Below are 19,030 nucleotides of genomic sequence, written 5' to 3'. Positions count from 1 at the left end.
TCTTATATGATACAGTAACTTCACCTACTGTGAATTTGCCTTTCAAGATGCTATTTGTGTCCTTGTATAGTAGATTTTGATCAGTTGCATGATTGTTATTATTATATCAACAGTATTTAGCACATTGACTATTCTACCACATTGAAGTGCTCTGGTGTGCTATCCTGTGTGGAGGGTGCTATATAAATGCATGTTGTTGTTGTATGACATCCATAAATAGGTAAGCAGCCAAATATAACAATTAGTTTAAATATTGTAAAAATTGTTATTAGTTTACCTGATTTTTTGGGGGGACCAGGTGTTAACTTGCAGAACTTAATATCTCTTCAGTACATTACAATTGTATAATATCATCTTTAACATAATCAATTTTCATTTGTTTCCATTACTTTTCAGCTGTGATCTGATGTCACATGAAGTTCAGGCTCAGTAAATCAACTTTGACACTAAACCAATAATTTTCCAGCAATCAAGACTAGATTTGGCAGATGTCTTGTAAATCATGATTTCCCTGGAGCAGAACATTGTTTGATAGCGTAAAGGTCAAAATGCAAATTTACTTAAAAATATCATCATGCTAAATATCTAAACAAAATTAGAAGTAAGCCTATTCTTGTAAAACGTTGAGGTGGATTTTCTTAATTAGGAAAACCAGAAGCCCATGACGCCAACTTATGGGAACATTGCTCCAAATGGGGCTCCCTCGAGTTGGATAATGTGTGTGACATGTAAGTAATGTAAGTAATCCATTTCTTAAGAGATCTGCTCAATAATACTGCAAAATTGACCCAGTTGGAATTTGGTGAATCTTCACTGTCCCTGGCTTCTTAATAGATTTTGCAAAGGCAAGAATTTGTCTGCAGGATTGGAGAACAATTCCTTTTTTTAGAAAACAGTATCAATTAATTATGTATTAAGATATAGAAAATGCACCATTGGATGCAAGGGTTGTGGAACATATTTATTCAGGATTAACATGACACACTTTTATGCAATAAGCAACCCAAACCGAGTAAGAGATAAGTGTTGATGGACTACACTTTATTTCCAATTCCTGTGTAGGTGGTGAAGTATGACAAGACTGAATTGATTATTCTATTTTCTACCATGGATCCCCAAATTATTAATAAAATCACTTCAACAGATTTTCAAACGCTCTTGCATTTCTACCCTGGAGTCCCAAGGCTCACCTCGCAAGTGAGAGACCTGGGTTCGATTCCCAGCAGGACAAAACCTTGGGCAAGATTCCTTACTCCACACATCTGATAATAATTTTTCAAGAAAAAAACTATGATAAATTGGTTACTTTAATCCATGGCTGTTTGTGGGACACTGCTGTGCACAATTGGCTGCCACATTTCGCCCACAAATGTACAGTATCATTGAGATAATTGAGAAAATGACTCAATATGGTGCATCACAAATGTTCATTGCCTTTTCTCCCTGAAACAAGTTAAGGTATGCATTCATGGGTAAAAAAATTAAATCAACAACAACTTGAATTTGTATCGTGCCCTTCACACTGAGTAGAATCTCGGAATGCTTAAACTAATATCAGTACACAAAGATTTGCTTCTGAAAAATTAGCTTGTTTAATGGATGCCATCAGTACATCATAGAGCAGTTGACTAACATAATTGTAACAAAAATAATTTATTGATAATAAATAATAATTTACACAAATACAGAATATAGAGTCCTTAAACTTCTTCTCCTTAAACTCCTTTGTATTAGGGTTGGGACTAAACACTCCCATCCAATTTCAGAAGGATGATTTTTAACGCAGCCTCACTGAAGTTCGGAGTCCTGCAGCTCAGTGGTTAGAGCACTCGCTTTGCAAGCGAGAGACCTGAGTTCAATTCCAGGCAGAGGGCGAAACCTTGGGCAAGTTTCCTTACTCCACACAGAGCCTAATAATAATCCCTCCAAAACCAAAAATAATAATAAATTGGTCATTTTCAATCCATGACTGTTTGTGGGACATTGCTGTGCGCAATTGGCTGCCGCGTTCGCCCACAAATATACAGTCAATTCACTTTACAGTGTGTTCTGTGAAGTGCTTTGGGACGTCCTCCCGACGTGAAAAGCGCTATATCAAATGCAAGGAATATTATTATTATTAATAGCAGCATTTTTTTAAATCTACTTGTGGGAACAATGATTCAATACTGCTTCATCAGCTACTGTCTTACAGTTAAGTTCCTTTAAATAACTGCAGAAAAACTGCTTCTGGATTCAATCTGGGACCTTCTTGATCTGTATGAGTTTATTCGACAGTGGGTGGTGCACTTTGTTTAAAAGGAGCTACTTTAGCATTAGATTAAATTGGATTCTTTTTTTATATTTGGCTCGCACTCTCATTCACAGCAAGCAATACAAATAAATAATAATAATCCTTGCATTTGATATCATGCCTTTTATGTCAGGGGGACACATTAAAATGCTTCACAGTATAGTGCAATGACTGTGTAATTGTAGGCGAGTACGGCAGTCAATTTGCACGCAACAATGTCCTATAGATAGCCATGATGCATTTGACTCATGTAGTTCATTTCTTCCACTACTACGCAAAGCCTACCCTTTCGTGGACTCCATCCCACGCTCTCAAACCTGTGGGAAAAGTTTTGAAATAGATAATCCCTGATCCATAAAAGTAATCAAGCAAACACTCATGATATTTTTTCCATCTCCTTATCTTCACTGACCTCCTTCCTGACTTCCTTCCCTTACTGACAACATGGAGTTGTTCAATTCCAGGCAGAGGGCGAAACCTTGGGCAAGTTTCCTTACTCCACACAGAGCCTAATAATAATCCCTCCAAAAAACCAAAAACAATAATTAAATTGGTCATTTTCAATCTACGACTGTTTGTGGGACATTGCTGTGCGCAATTGGCTGCCGCGTTCACCCACAAATATACAGTCAATTCACTTTACAGTGTGTTCTGTGAAGCGCTTTGGGACGTCCTCCTGACGTGAAAAGCGCTATATCAAATGCAAGGATTATTATTATTATTATAACATAAACCCCTAACTGCCTAGAAAAGTTGTGGCTGATAAGACTTTTATATTAACATGTTTTAAAACAATCTTAAATCTCACAAATCTAAAAAAATAACAGGTTTTAATCTGAAATCAAGTGAACTCTGAGTCAATTTGGATGGAAACATGGATCGAAGCAAGGGAATCAAAACTAATTATTGTTAATTGCTTACAAGTAGAATATAAACGTCAAAATAAATATCGAAAGCATGTGGGAATGGGATGATTTCAATTGAACAGCCTCCAATTAAAGGCGGCACAAAGTGTGAAGTACCCAAAAGAGGATGGTAAACTAATTGGATTGCTGTTTGCTGCAACGTACGAACGTACACGTGAGCCAGGGAAAAGACCACATTTCATTCAGCTTGGAAATGTATTCCATTCGTGTTTGTGCAGCATCAAAACCACAATACAGTACCACTAGATTTAATATTGTATCAAAAAGACAATCAGAGTATAATAAGAACAGAAGAATACATGAGGGAGAACAACAACAACAACAAAAAACATGTGTAAAGCGCCTTTCACGTCGGGAGGACGTCCCAAGCCGCTGGAAAGACGGAGTTTCGGACCCGAGTTGGGGGTCGGGGAGAGTGGAGGGCATTGGGCGGAAGAAAGGTGACTGAACGCACCGTCGAAGAGGGGGGTCTTGAGATGGGTCTTGAAGGAGGCGAGGGAGGGGGCGAGGCGGAGTGACTGCGGGGGGTGGAGAAGAGAAGAGTGAAGGTCATCGGAGGGGGATAAGGAGAAGGGATTCGGATTTGGTGGAAAACCGGGTCAACTATAAACGTCGGCGCCAACAATTTCACGGCAGATAAGGATCCGTCGCCGTCTTCGGTGCCACATCTTCCGCAACACGCATGGGACGGAGCCGTAATAAAAAAAACATAACAATGACCCTCGCGTGCGATGTAGCGCCTCATCACGTCTCCGAGACCTCTCCGAGAAGTTAACTTTGAGTAACCAACGCTGAGGGAAGTCACAGTAAAGCGGACATCGTCATTCTCCACTCCTCCGCCACACGGAATGATAATTCATCATAAGAGAACACACGGAGGGGTGTGGGGGGCGGTGTCGGGGGGGGGTAACAGGACTTTGTGAACACCCCGTGCAATACATTCGGTCACTTCAGCCCACGACGGTGCGCCATCGGCCGCCGCGTCTTCGCCCGCAAACCACGCAGTCACTACGCTTTACGGTGTATCCCGCGAAGCGCTTTGAGACGTCTCAGAGCCGCGAGAAGGCGCTGGGTCAAAGGCCAGGATTATTATTATTATTATTATTATTATTATTATTATTATTATCATTATTGCTGTACAACATAAACAACCCGCCCAATTGGGCGTGAAATCCGCCTCCATTGGGCGTGAAAACCGCCCCAATCTGGTGACGTGGCTGCGGGACGTCTTCCCTTCCCTTCCCCTCCTCCCGCCCCGGAACCTTTGTCAGCGGCGCCCGGGACCAGCCGGAGCCCTGAGCAGCGGCACCCGCGGCCCCTGACATCACTTCCTGTTTCCATGGTTGCGGAGTCGGGGTCGGTCGCTGTCCGGGGCTGAGGCTCGAGCTCGGACCGCAAACACCATGTCGTCGTTCGTCGTCAACATCAAACTGTCCGCCAGGACCCTGACCGGAGCTCTGAGCGGCCAGAACCGGGGGGCCGTGGACTGGTGAGTGACCCGGGGCCCGGGGCTGCTGACAGGGCCGGGCATCATCCCCCCCCCCCCCACACCCCACACACCCCTCACACACTCCCCCGCCCCCCCCCCACACACACACCCCACACACCCCACACACCCCTCACACACTCCCCCGCCCCCCCACACACACTCCCCTCACACACTCCCCCCTCCCTCACTCCCCCCCACCCCCATCCCTCACACACACCCCCCCCACCCCCTCACACACTCCCCCCCACCCCACACACACACCCTCACACACTCCCCCCCCCACCCCCACACACACACACACCCCACACACCCTCACACACTCCCCCGCCCCCCCCACACACACACACACCCCACACACCCCTCACACACTCCCCCGCCCCCCCACACACACTCCCCTCACACACTCCCCCCCCCACCCCCTCACACACTCCCTTCACACACTCCCCCCCACCCCCCCACACACACCCCTCACACACTCCCCCCACACCCCCTCACACACTCCCCTCACACACTCGCCCCCCCACCCCCTCACACACTCCCCCTCCCTCACACCCCCCCTCCCCCTCACACACTCCCCCCCACCCCACACACACACCCCTCACACACTCCCCCCTCCCCCATCCCCTCACACACTCCCCTCACACACTCCCCCCCCATCCCCTCACACACTCCCCCCCCACCGACCCCCTCATACACTCCCCCCCCCCCATCCCCTCACACACTCCCCCCCCCACCCCCATCCCCTCACACACTCCCCCCACCCCACACACACACCCCTCACACACTCCCCCCCCCCCACACACCCTCACACACCCCCCCCCCACACACACCCCTCACACACTCCCCCCTCCCCCCCCCCCCTCACACACTCCCCCCCACCCCCACACACACCCCTCACACACTCCCCCCTCCCTCACCCCCCCCTCCCCCTCACACACTCCCCCCCACCCCACACACACCCCTCACACACTCCCCCCCTCCCTCACCCCCCCCTCCCCCTCACACACTCCCCCCCACCCCACACACACACCCCTCACACACTCCCCCCCCCACCCCCATCCCTCACACACTCCCCCCACCCCACACACACACCCCTCACACACTCCCCCCTCCCTCACCCCCCCCTCCCCCTCACACACTCCCCCCACCCCACACACACCCCTCACACACTCTCCCCCACCCCCATCCCCTCACACACTCCCCCCACCCCACACACACACCCTCACACACTCCCCCCACCCCACACACACACCCCTCACACACTCCCCCCCCACCCCATCCCTCACACACTCCCCCCCACCCCACACACACACCCCTCACACACTCCCCCCCCCCCCCCACACACACCCCTCACACACACCCCTCACACACTCCCCCCCCCCCACACACACCCCACACACACACCCCTCACACACTTCCCCCCCCCCCCCACATCCACCCCCTCACACACTCCCCCCCCCACCCCCTCACACACTCCCCCCCCACCCCCTCACACACTCCCCCCCCACCCCCTCACACACTCCCCCCCCACCCCCTCATACACTCCCCCCCCCCACCCCCTCACACACTCCCCCCCCACCCCTCACACACTCCCCCCCCACCCCTTCACACACTCCCCCCCCACCCCCTCATACACCCCCCACACCCCCTCACACACTCCCCCCCACCCCTCACACACTCCCCCCCCACCCCCTCACACACCCCCCCCCCACCCTCACACACTCCCCTCCCCCTCACACACTCCCCTCCCCCCATACACTCCCCACCCCTCACACACTCCCCTCCCCCTCACACACTCCCCACCCCCTCACACACTCCCCACCCCCTCACACACTCCCCACCTCCTCACACACTCCCCACCCCCACATACACACACCCCCACATACACACACACCCTCATACACACACCCCCTCATACACACACCCCTCACACACTCCCCCGCCTCACTCCCCCCCCCCCATATCCCCCCTCACCCCCCCCCCCCCCACACACTCCCCCCACTCCCTTACACACTGGTTTTAGGTGGTGAAATTCCAGCAGTGTTAAAGGCACAGTGGGGTCCTCAAAACCCGCCTGTTGCTAACTTACACATAATATTTGCGAGAATAGGTAAGTCGGGTGCGTCCCTCCATGAACCAGGAGTGCAGCTTGAAATGATCTGTTGCTCAGGTCTTTACTGTCTGTTATGCTCGTAGGGTAAAAAATAAGTAGTGATGATGTGAACTGGGGAGTTTTTTTTGTACGAGGTAGAATGGGGGAGTTGATGCAATGGAAGCTTTCTTTATCTTGTCGCATTAAGTGCACATTTTTTAAAAAAAACTATTATTTTCTGGCATAGCAGAATGGCTAGAATTCATTTGGCTTGGATAATCCATTATTGTTGAATTGGTAGAGAGGGAAGCTCACTATCAATCTCTCCGTAAACATCGGGTAACAACGAAGTGTGGCAAACTTGATCATTCTTTTGACCTTGTGCTTTTAGAATCCAGTCATTTGTTTCAACTCAGTGGGTGTATGAGCAACTGCTTTTGAAGAATTACTGAACCTGATTGTGCAAGGGAGCTCAAACTAATATGCAGTTTGCATTGTGCGAGAAACAAAGCACCTGATTAATGGCTATTGTATTGATTGCTTTGAGATAGGTCAGACTAGGGAACTCTTTTAAACTTCAGGTTGCTGTATTGGGAAAATAATAATAATTACCCTTGCATTTGATGGTGCCCTATCATGTCTTCTAGACGCCCCAAAGCGTTTCACGGAATATACTGTAAAGTGAATTCAATGTATATTTTGTGGGTGAAACGTGGCAGCCAATTCCGCACAACAGTGTCCCACAAACAGTTTTGGAATGAAGTGACCAATTTATTATTATTTTTGAAGGAATTATTACCCCCGGAAAAACGATGCGCCAATCGACTAACAATCTGGTTGCTACTGATTGTTAGGTTAACAGAGGTGTGTGGAGTAAGGAGACTTGTCCGACATTTTGCCCTGCCGGGATTCGAACCCAGGTCTTTCGCTTTTGAGGCGAGTTCTCTAACCACTGAGCTACAGGACAAAGTGATTCTTTATGGTGTATATTTGACACTCCATTATACCTCATTTCAACCTTTGGCCCTACACCTAGGTTGAAAACAAATTCTTAATTAATCACAATGTTTTTAAAATAGAATTTTGTTAGCACCACTTCCTTTTCCAAGTGATATTGTCACTGACAGTGTTCCTTTACCGTAAATAATTATAAGATTACAAAGAACTAGCATTTATTGTTTAATACTGACTTATGATGATACCTTCAGGCAATGAGTTGGATAATTTTCTGAGACAGATGGTTGTTAGGGGACTAATTAGCATACAGGTTTGAAGCTGAAGCACTGCTGGGTATGTGATTACATCTCTGCTCATGTTAGTTCATCTCACAAAAATTGTCATGCTCAGTACCTCGGGTTATGTTACAGTATTAATATTTGCTGTTCAAATATACGTATTTATAAACAAATCCAAAATAGGATAAACAGAATTTTGTTAATGAAGAATCTTTGTTTAACAAAAGTGTTTTGCAAATAATAATAATAATCCTTGCATTTAGTATAGGGCCTTATCATGTCATCGAGACGTCTCATAAAGCGTTTCACAGGATCTATTGTAAAATGGCTGACTATTTTGTGGGCGAGCCTGTCAACCAGTTTTGTGCACAGCAATGTCCCAAAAACATCCATGGAATGAGTGGCCAATTTTTATTTTGGAGATTGCTGGCCCGGACACTGGGAGAAATTTCCTTCTCTTTTCAAATAGTGCCATGAGATCTTTAATGTCCACCTGAACAGATAATAATAATAATAATAATAATAATAATCCTTGCATTTGATATAGCGCTTTTCATAGATGGGACCTCAGTTTAACTTCTCATTCCGGGAATGTTGACACAGTTCCTTCAACTCAAGTTCCTAGGTTTGTTATTTGCATTATGTTTGGATTATACAGTTTAGCAAAATACACAATCACATTTCAGTAGTACAGCAATGCAGAACAGGAAACAACATTTATACTTCCTATTCCCAATGATTTTCTCCAGTGTTCAGAATTGCCTTGCAGTATTTTTTTTAAAAATGTTCGTCTTGTGACTGGCCCTTTGATAAAATTAAAAACATTTATATAAAAAAAAACTTTAGAGCAGAGGAGGAATTGATTCAGGCAACTTGTATTTTGATATTCTGCTGAACACATTTTCCTTAAGGTGGTCTTGGCTGTGGGACTCCATACGAATTACTTCAGATTACATCAGATTTCTGCTGCATTTTGTACCTTTTTTCTTGGCAAATTGCTGGAAACAGCGCAATATAAGGAATACAGTTATAACATAATCAAATTAGTGGTTCAGATTGGTAGGAATTCTTCATACTGCGTTCCCTTGTGTCTTTTTTTTGGCAGACTTCTGTTTCAGATGTTAGTGTTTTTGAGCTATTACTCAATGCTCTTTGCAGCTTTTAAAATACAATTATTTTGGAGCTTATAAGACGTGCCAGAGAACAGGAGGACATGAGGTCACATCTGTTCTTTTTGGGCATGTGTTTTTTGTTTCCTGATTTTGCTCTTGCATTCAGAAGAGGAAGTAAGAAATTTCTTGGACATTTCGAGCAACTGATCTTAGTAGTGGTGAAAATGGACCATCTTCACTTTTGGCCATGCAGTGTCATTATCAAGCATTTGCCTCAGTATTAAAACCCTCACCCTGTGCTTTAACCCAACCTTAGAAGAGGTCCCTAACTGCACGAGTCATGACATTTTCAATTTCCTGTACCAATTGTAACTTGTGGGCTCTCGGAACGAGATTGCCAATTTAGAGAAAGTTTTGTACTGTGGATTCCTGCCAACTAGAAACTGGGGAGAGACTTGTCAGACTCATTTTATGTTAGGAACCTTGCAACCTACAGGGAGAGAAATGGTACAGATTTAAGAGTTATACTTGAAAAATATTGATTTTAGCCAGTTTCCCTTTTAGCGAGTTCTCCCTCCCTCCCTCCCCCCTCACATACACACACCAATTCATTACATCGTGAAACACTTCTCAATCTGTATATTTGTGGGAGTAAGTATTCTTTTGCAATTTTAATGTATTCAGTTACTTCAAAGACTGTGCTTGTCTATATTTATGCACTGCTTTGTAGCCATCAGTTATATCAATTAGCTTTGGGACCATGCGAGCTGAGCTCATTTGTGCGGGACTGGATGAGCCAAGCATCAATATTAGTATTCTATTGAGAATCTAGTGATACAACAATTTGGTTGTTTGATAAGCCCTGATAGCCCTAAATGTGATCGGAGAAGTCCAGATTCGATGTAGAACAGTCATTTTTGATATTGGATTTGAAAAGTAAATATTAACTTATGCATCATGAGATTGTCGGAATATTTATTGTGGTATAATTGGGACAAGATGTTTGGTGTAATTTCTAGCGGTCAAAGTGTACTGTCTTATACCTTGCTCGTGTCATGGAGAGATTGAAATTTAAACTTGAAACAGTGGTAAAGATTAGTATATGTAGTTTAAATGTGTTGTTGCATACCCCTGCAGACATAAATTACTGTTAAGTTATTGTATGGACTTTCATAGGATTTGTAAAAAAGAAAATAAGCGTAAAATAAACCTTACGTTTGATATAGTACCTATAATGTCAAAAGCATTGCATGCTTGCTGTAATGTGAAGTGACTATTGCGTTTGTAAGGGAACAAGGCAAACAATTTGCACACAGCAATGTTTCACAAACATTCAAAATCAACATTTGAGCAATGACATTTTGGTTTGTACAAGCGAATACATTTTGAAGTATATTAATTTCAGTTGCTATGTCATGGGTGCTTTGGTAGTATTATAGCTTATGGTTTGTCATGCACCTAGAATATTTTTGAATCTGTATTGCTCAAAATCTTAACCATTTCCATGTTCAAATGATCTTGCTTTAATACTTCAAGTGAATATGCCTGCTGCACAATTTGTAGTAGATATTTTTTGCTTCAGTAAGTGCTGTGAGAAGCTACTTTCCCTCTTACAAAAACCTTCATAGCCTTCCAGCACATCATGTTTGAAGGCTTTCTTATGCCACTGTCAGTCTGTCATTCTGATTGAAATCAGCTTCTTGAGGAAAGTTGTTTTGTACTTAGCTGTAGATGATCCAGGATTTGTTATACTTTTATAAAGTTGGCTACTGCTTATTATCGGACAGATTTGTTTAGCTGCAGCCGAAGTATCAAACATTTTGTTGCGTGAATTAATCGGCATTTCGAGGAAATGGCCTGGTATCTACTATGTTAAACAAGCTCAGTATGTTTGAATTCTAATGGGGGGGGGGGGGGGGAATGTTCCTGTGCAAAGGAATGGTAACAACTTAGTCGCCCGTTCTCTGGAACTCTTCTGGACACCTTCTCTGCTTTCAAAATGCATTTAAAATCTACATCTTTGTTTGTGCCTTTGGCTATCTACCGCCCACCCACCCCCTGCCCCCGGGTTCTCACTCCATTTCTATAAAGTGCTTTGAGGTGTTTTCGTATGTGAAGGGTGTTAAATAAGCGCAAGTTGTAATTATTGATTGACTAAAGCACAGGCACTACTGTGAAGTCCGAAAGAGAACTAGCGTACAATGAAAACTCACCTTAAGGTCACCTCACTGATGTGGTCAATAGGAAGAGAATCATGGAGTGTATATACCACCACTTTCCATTTCCTAAAGTTCTATTTAATTCTGTGGAGAAAAAGTGGCCTTGTGTATTAGGGGCATTCTCCATAAAATAGATAGAGCAAAGGAAAGATATTGCATCCTGAAGGCTTCTTTTATTTCATAATGATACATTTGACTTAAGCATAATTGTGCTCCTGCAATTTACTTAATTTAAAATGCACTCGTTCCCCCACGTAAATTCATCCACAGTTTTTGACTTTTATACTGTTTAACTTTTTTTTAAGATGCTGAAAACATATTGGTACTCAGAAGATTAACCTTTACATATTTTGCATTCTTTGCTTGAGGCTGTGCAAATCTGTTTCTTTTGAATTTGCATGTTTTAGGTTTCAGTTGTATTATTTTACAGTTATATTTAAAAAAAACATTTAATACCAAACAGAACTAAAAAGACACAAAATGCCTTGAATGTTTACCATGTGTATTTTGCTATAATGTCATATTTACTGCATTTTGTTTCTTTCAGGGGTTGGCAGGGACTATTAGCTGTTGGCTGTCATTCCCTTGTATTGATCATTGATCCTCGCACTTCGCAGACTATCCAAGTGCTGGAACGGCATAAAGCAAATGTTGTCAAGGTAATTATAATTATTTTTTATTTTATGTTTTTCATTGGGAACAGACTTGTTTCTTCCATTCCCCGGTTAAAATGAGACCACTATACAGTATGTGTTGATTGATTTAAAGTGCACCAGTAAACTTATTATTAAATAAATACACTTGTATTTATTCTTGTAGCAGATTTTTCAAGTTGCTGGGAAAAGTTGCTGCTTGGATATAAAAATCCTGCACCTGAAGACAAACCATGAAACAAAATTAAAGGGTACAACAAGTCCTTTAATAATAATAATAATCCTTGCATTTGATATAACGTCTTATCACATCTTCGACACATCTCAAAGTGCTTCACAAAATATATTGTAAAGTGAATTGACTGTATATTGTGTGGGAGAAACACGGAAGCCAATTGCACACAGCAGTGTTCCACAAACAGATGTGGATTGAGTGAAGAAATTATTATTATTTTAACTATAATTACCATCATCAATTCATAAGAAATCTTTGATGTTCTGCAACTGATAGAATAGCAGACTGATGCATATGTACCTACCACTAGCTGAAATGCAGAAAGTCTAATGTATCTGCAGATCGGTGGCTTTACATTTTGAATTTATAGAAGTGGAACTATAAAAGGCCTAGAATAAATCTTATGAGCTTTACTAATTTTGGGAGCACATTCTTTTTATGTTTTTAAAGGGAAGGGAGAAGTAAACAAAAAACACAGCCAATCAGAAAGCTAAACGGAACATGTACAGACAAACAGAAAATTAAACTCCCCGAAGTATACAACTAGGTATATTTACAGAACAGACACAAGGTCTTCTGCTCATTCAAATGGCTTCATTTGCAGTTTTAAGGCTAAAAATAACGTAGCATTGCAGTTTGCTCTGAAAGGTTGTCCACATGATTTTATTTTTTCTTGTAAGGCTTATCAGCAATTGACTTGTTGGCATTGGCCGACAATATCTAGGCAGTTAGGAAACATTACCAATTAAAATTCATTAACTGCTTATCTGATGTAAATTATGCATGACATGGCTGATCATCAACTCAGAAGCACTGTGGTTACCTTGTTGTTCAATGTAAGTAATTAATAGACTTGATTTATTCTGTGGTCTTTGATGATATTTTCTATCCTGAACAATTCCTAAGGAAGAAAAAATTCAGGATTAATGGATTGATGTGGTAAATAAGCAGCAGGTAGTAACAAAATAGTTACTGCTGTTCCCATAGCCCTCCGAGCATATCATTTTTTATTTTGAAAGTTTGCTGAAATGATTGCTGCTCTTGAAGTGCCAGAAAGCTCACACATGGAAAGCGCAATCCAGTGTCTCTTTGAAGACCACTAGTGACTACCAACACCTGAGGCCATAAGCCCTGTAGTTGACATTATTCAATTCAAAATATTAAAAGACCCAAACAGAGTCTGATCATTAAAGACTTGTGCTGCTCTTACAGAGTGTGACATAAAAGACTACAGTACTTTGACGGGAGAAGGAATCAAGATGGCTAGTCCTTGACTTGGACACTTGCATTTGGTGCAATAATGTGACATTTAATCTTTGCTTGAGGGGTTTAGGATTTGGAGAATTGCTTTAGATGTGTATTAAGTGCTTTAATTGACTTAAACACAGATTTTACATAATTGAGTAGTTTAGCCATCCTATCTGTTTTAATTAAAACAATACTATGTGCTTTACTGCCAACTTTATAAGGGTTGGTTTTTCTCTATATATATATCGTTTGGCATTAAGTTGCAAGGAAGTAGTGTGTGAAATTTTTTGTTTTTTATCCATCACAGACTTATGGACTTTGCTGCCAGTCGATGACTTTTTCCACTATCCGTCTCCACTGTCTTATGGCTCTTAATTTAATTTCAATCTCTGTATTAATTGATGCAGGTGAAATGGGCCAGAGAGAACTACCACCACAACATTGGCTCTCCCTATTCCCTGCGCCTGGCAACTGCAGACACCGTAGGAAAGATCATTGTATGGGATGTGGCTGCAGGAGTAGCTCGATGTGAGATTCAGGAGTACACAAAACCCATTCAGGGTAAGCAAACGCGTCTTGATACAAGTGAAATCTGTGTGCATGTCTTGCTGTTGATAATAGTATTCCTTTTGTTTGATATATCGCCTTATCACATCTCATCTCAAAGCGCTTCACAGAATATACTGTAGAGTGAATTGACTGTATATTTTGTGGGTGAACGTGGCTGTCCAAATAAACTGGAAGGAAATGAAATTTTGATGCTAAAATTACTGACCTTGATGGAGTGTGATTGTAATTGCAAATTCACACTCCAGGGTAGTTGCCTTTAATGACCAGCAGAACTTCACAATGGCTTATTCTGATTTTTAAGGTGGTAAAGTCGCAATCAGTCCTTTTTTGAAATTTAACCTGGACAATTTTAGTCTGCGCTGTAAATTTATGGTAGGTAGTAAAATGCATTTTGAAAACGCTGTTAAAATGTTCAGATTTTTCTTTGTGTTGGTAGAGAGCGGTAATGAAAAGAGTTGGGAGGTTGTATTAATAGAAAACTGAAAACAAACACAGAGGGTTCAGCAGTCCGGTACACACACGATGGGTCAAATAATCATCTTGCCTTTTGGGATTTCACTCACAAAATGTTCACAATCACTCCACCTTGCAGAGTATCCTTTGAAGCACTTGGGGACATCCTCCTGACGTGAAAGGCTCTATGTCAAATGCAAGGATTATTCTGTTCATCTGCGCTAAACATTTCTTGCTTACACACTTCATTGAGGATAATGAATCCACTGGATTGACTTGAGTCTTAACAGTTCTCGGGCTCATTTGTAATAAAGTAAACAGGACACTTACTTTGTTTCTTCCTTTCTGCTGCTGTGGTCTCCCCACACCTGAGATGATGGACGTAGGGGAATCTATTTATAATAATCCTTGCATTTGATATAGCGCCTTATCACGCCTTTGAGATGTCTCAAAGCACTTCACAGAATATACTGTAAAGTGAATTGACTGTAAATTTTGTGGGCGAAACGCTGCAACTGTTTGGCGCTAACAGTTGAGCATTCACCCGGTAGTAATGTATATTGATGGCGTTATTCTGGTGAAGTAATCTGGATTATCACCTGATATCCTTGTAGCAGTTCTGTTGCAGTGATTAATCTTACAAGTTCCATGTCTTCCCATTTCAACCACAATCATTGGGTCTTATATCACAAGAAAAGGCCATTTGGCCCATTGTATCTGTGCTTGTGAAAATGTCAGCACCCAGAATGGATGATTATTATGTCCATAGATCTCCAAATACTGGAATGGCCACTGCTGGGGAAAAGAACACAATTGAATTGGAATGAGACCAATTTTTAAAATATATGTTCCAAACATAGCCAATCCATCACTGATTTCATTCGATAATTTCATTTTAGTATTTAGAAATCTTGTAAATCACTTGCATTTTGCTATTGCAGTTGTTGTTGCTGTCTGAACTGTATAAAGCTAATGCCTTGTTGTCACTCCTACCCCCACTCCACTATTATTTTAAACGCAATGATTTTCGCGCAAACTGTTTTCCTAATGGCATGAAAACATTGAGAAATGTGGATGAACGTGTATCTCAATCCATAGTCCTTACATTTGGTAAGTATTAATCATTATTGTGGCTTCTGAAACTCACTCACTAAACATATTTACAGGGAAAATATGCAGATATATTCATGAGCTTTTGAAGCTTTCCCATTACGTATTCATAGAAAATACTTTACAGAGCATCAATCCCCATTCAACCAACCCAGATTAGCCAACTATGGCTCTTTAGCGTGCCAGAGTAGTTATGATGTAACTTAATGATATGAATATTGTCCGTGAACCTTTTTTGTTCAGTAGTTTAAATGCACAAAATACAGTACACTTGAGTTATAAGTAAGCTCGCACTTCAGCGAAGCACCTTATATTGTCACCCAGTATTTTGACGAAGCTGGCAAAACTGGTGATGTTTGAAGTGGCCAGAAATTGTGTGGGATGGATGAGTTTCAGTGAGCTAAGTGCTCTTCTCCCCTTCCTAAATACCTTTCATACCATATACTGTAAGGTGGTGTGACCTTGTGTATGTATGTAAATGACACACAACTAAATTAAGTGTAATTCTAGTGAAAAAGTTATCTTGTTTAAAATGGAACCATTTCTGAGATTCTTGTACAATTTTTAGGATTGTGTTCGTGTATAATAAGGGGTGGATAGACCTTGAAATTTTAAGTGCAAGGATGTTCAGTGACTGGGGTTTCAGCAGGTCAATTAGTGCGTTGCTGTAGTATTACGTCTAGTGCTATATCAAGTTAAATAATAGACTTTTGCTTTAATGTTCAATTAAAAATATTTGGTGTCTTTGAAATTTTATGTTGCTATGATCCTATGATTTATGTTGCTATGGACCAGGATTCTGCATGAAAAGAAGTATAAACGTAAAATAATTCTTAGATCTCTATGACCACAGTCCCATTGGAAACCTGGTTTGCTTTTGTAATCTGCAAATAACCAACTCACCAGTTGCCTCTGCTCTTCAGGCACTGACCTACCTCATATCCCCCAGCGTACTTGCCCCTCATTTGGCGGTCGGGCCTTCAGCCTTTCTGCCCCCACCCTCTGGAACTCTATTCTGGAGTCCCTCCACCTCACACCTTCCCTTGCCTCCATCAAAGTCCATCTCAAGACCTTATAATAATAATAATCCTTGCATTTGATATAGCGCTTTTCACGTCGGGGGGACGTCCCAAAGCGCTTCACAGAACACACTGTAAAGTGAATTGACTGTATATGTGTGGGCGAACGCGCAGCCAATTGCGCACAGCAATGTCCCACAAACAGTCGTGGATCGAAAATGACCAATTTATTATTTTTTTTGTTTTGGAGGGATTATTCCTCTTTGATCACGCCTTCAGTCTTCCCAGCCCTCTTGCCCCAACCCGCCCCACCCCCCCACCCATCTTGAATCCAACCCCCAGCTTGGGTGCAAATTCTTGGGGGTTCTTAATATAGTTCTACCCGTACCAGGAGAATATAGAATAGGAAAGGTGATCTGAAGGATAAGGTTGCAGATCCAATTTATCTTTCACTTTTTCAGTCCACTAGATAATCCTCCGGTGTGATATAGGCAGAATCTGTGGTTGCTTCTAGGTCAGCCATAACAAGCACCAGTTTTCTGTTCTCTCCAGTTTTCAAGAGCCACTGCCTGAGGTCAGGGCACGAGTAGAGAGCTCTCATCTGCTTCTGCCTGGCTGAACAAAATAATTGGTTGAAACCACATCACGTGTTGAAAACATTGAAGGCATTCCCAGTGTATATTGTCACTGGTGTGTATGTTTCTTACCCATATACTCCCTCTTCACATAAGTGTTTTCATTGAGTGAGGGAAGTGGCACACTAAGCTAATTTTAGCAGCCAGTGCCAATGTCAAGCACCGAGGCAGTCAAAGAATGGGCCAATTGAATACTAAAGATCAACTCAACAATACATTTAAATTCCAGTCCAGAAAGAGGATCTCTTCCTCTGCCCCCTACCCCCCCATTGCCTGTCTGCATGAAAGTGTCAAATGTATATCACTTTTGTGCTGTGGGTTTTACTTATGTTTGTCTGTCACCCTTACATTCAGTACTGATGGACTGATCTGAGCAGCTAGTCGAGTGATTTGATCTCAAGTCCTAGAATTGAGGTGACGTTACACTAACTTGCTGTACTAATCACTCCCCAGAGTGATATTGCTGTGCTAATCACACTCCTAGATGAATTTTGTATGTTATGGTGGTCATCATCTGTACTTCTGTTCTCAATCCTAAAGAAAACCTTGTTCATATTTTCTACTTTTCACTGATAGATATGGAATGGCTGTGGAATCAGGATGCCTCACGGGACCTTCTGTTAGCTGTTCATCCACCGAACTACATTGTCCTTTGGAATGCAGATACTGGTACAAAACTGTGGAAGAAAAGCTATGCAGAAAATATTCTCTCATTTTCATTTGATCCCTTTGAACTATCAAATCTAGCGTGTAAGTTACTTTTCCCCTTATCATTAAATTGTATATAACAATTCAATTTACTGATGTGCAATACTCATTATTCTACATATTTCATCCATGTTTTACTCTTAAAAAGAAACATCGGGTGTTTAGAAGTATCTTCATCGTTTGATGTTTTTAATGCATCTTTTGATTATAAGAGTTTTGGATGAAACAAAAAGGCTCTCCAAATCATTTGATCTCATTTTTGATATCAATATTACCGTTCTCCCATTGCAGTTCCTAATTGTTTGAGAAATTAATTCTGTTACAACTTAGACATGTTCAGTTACTAGAATGTGGTAGATTGAACCCGAGTGCACAAGGTCTGGATGATGAAGTGTTGGAAGAATTTTACGCAATATCTGTGTTCAGTGTTGGATAAAGGAACATGACTAGTCGGCACAATGTGATGAGTGTTCTGTCTTGCTGTGCTAGAAAAAGTAAAACATGGATTTACTGTTGTAATTATTACACCAAGGAGGTTGCCCACCAGGAGACACTGAACAGGGAAGAAAAATCAATTATCCAGTTCCCCAGTCATTTTTTGAATTCCTCCTGCTTGCTAGCTGGAGAATATTGTTAGCTGAGGTCTTAAAGCAATTTGTCTTTTCCTTTTGCTGGAGTCTTGTATGGGAATACAAATTATTGGAGAATGGGGGAAAAATATAGTTTTATGAATATTGTGCAACTATTATATAAGCGATGATCAGAAATGTTTTCTTTTGTCTCTATTTTAGTGTTGACCAGTGAGGGGATAGTGTTCGTCTCAGATTTTTCACCTTCCAAAGCTCCTAGCAGCTCAGGAAAGAAGGTTTACATATCCAGTCCTCACTCGAGCCCGGCCCACACAAAACCAGCAGCAACTGGTGCCAAGAAAGCCTTAAATAAAGTCAAAATACTCATCACTAATGAAAAGCCCAAGTAAGTTGCATTTTAAAGATCCTGTGCTATTTTTTTGTGAACATTTTTGCCTGCACTG

The 19,030-nt window shown here is 42.2% G+C and overlaps 1 protein-coding gene and 1 non-coding gene across 2 annotated transcripts in view; one reads left to right on the top strand and one right to left on the bottom strand.

Annotated features, from left to right (window-relative positions):
• The first annotated feature begins 4,565 nt into the window (after positions 1-4,565).
• LOC103185424 (WD repeat-containing protein 11) overlaps positions 4,566-19,030 on the top strand; it is a 47,697-nt gene continuing 33,232 nt past the window's right edge. The window contains 5 exon segments of the mRNA XM_042336883.1: positions 4,566-4,708; positions 11,914-12,025; positions 13,910-14,063; positions 17,866-18,039; positions 18,789-18,972. Coding sequence (XP_042192817.1) covers positions 4,623-4,708; positions 11,914-12,025; positions 13,910-14,063; positions 17,866-18,039; positions 18,789-18,972 — 710 coding nt within the window. The 5' untranslated portion in view covers positions 4,566-4,622.
• On the bottom strand, positions 7,696-7,767 carry trnal-caa. The gene has a single exon. It is a non-coding gene; the product is annotated as a tRNA-Leu (tRNA).

The sequence above is a fragment of the Callorhinchus milii genome, unplaced genomic scaffold (genome assembly GCF_018977255.1).
Source record: "Callorhinchus milii isolate IMCB2004 unplaced genomic scaffold, IMCB_Cmil_1.0 Scaffold7, whole genome shotgun sequence".
Lineage (NCBI taxonomy): Eukaryota > Metazoa > Chordata > Chondrichthyes > Chimaeriformes > Callorhinchidae > Callorhinchus > Callorhinchus milii.
The sequence above is the reverse complement of the archived record's forward strand: the minus strand, read 5'-3'. Positions and strand labels throughout refer to the sequence as shown.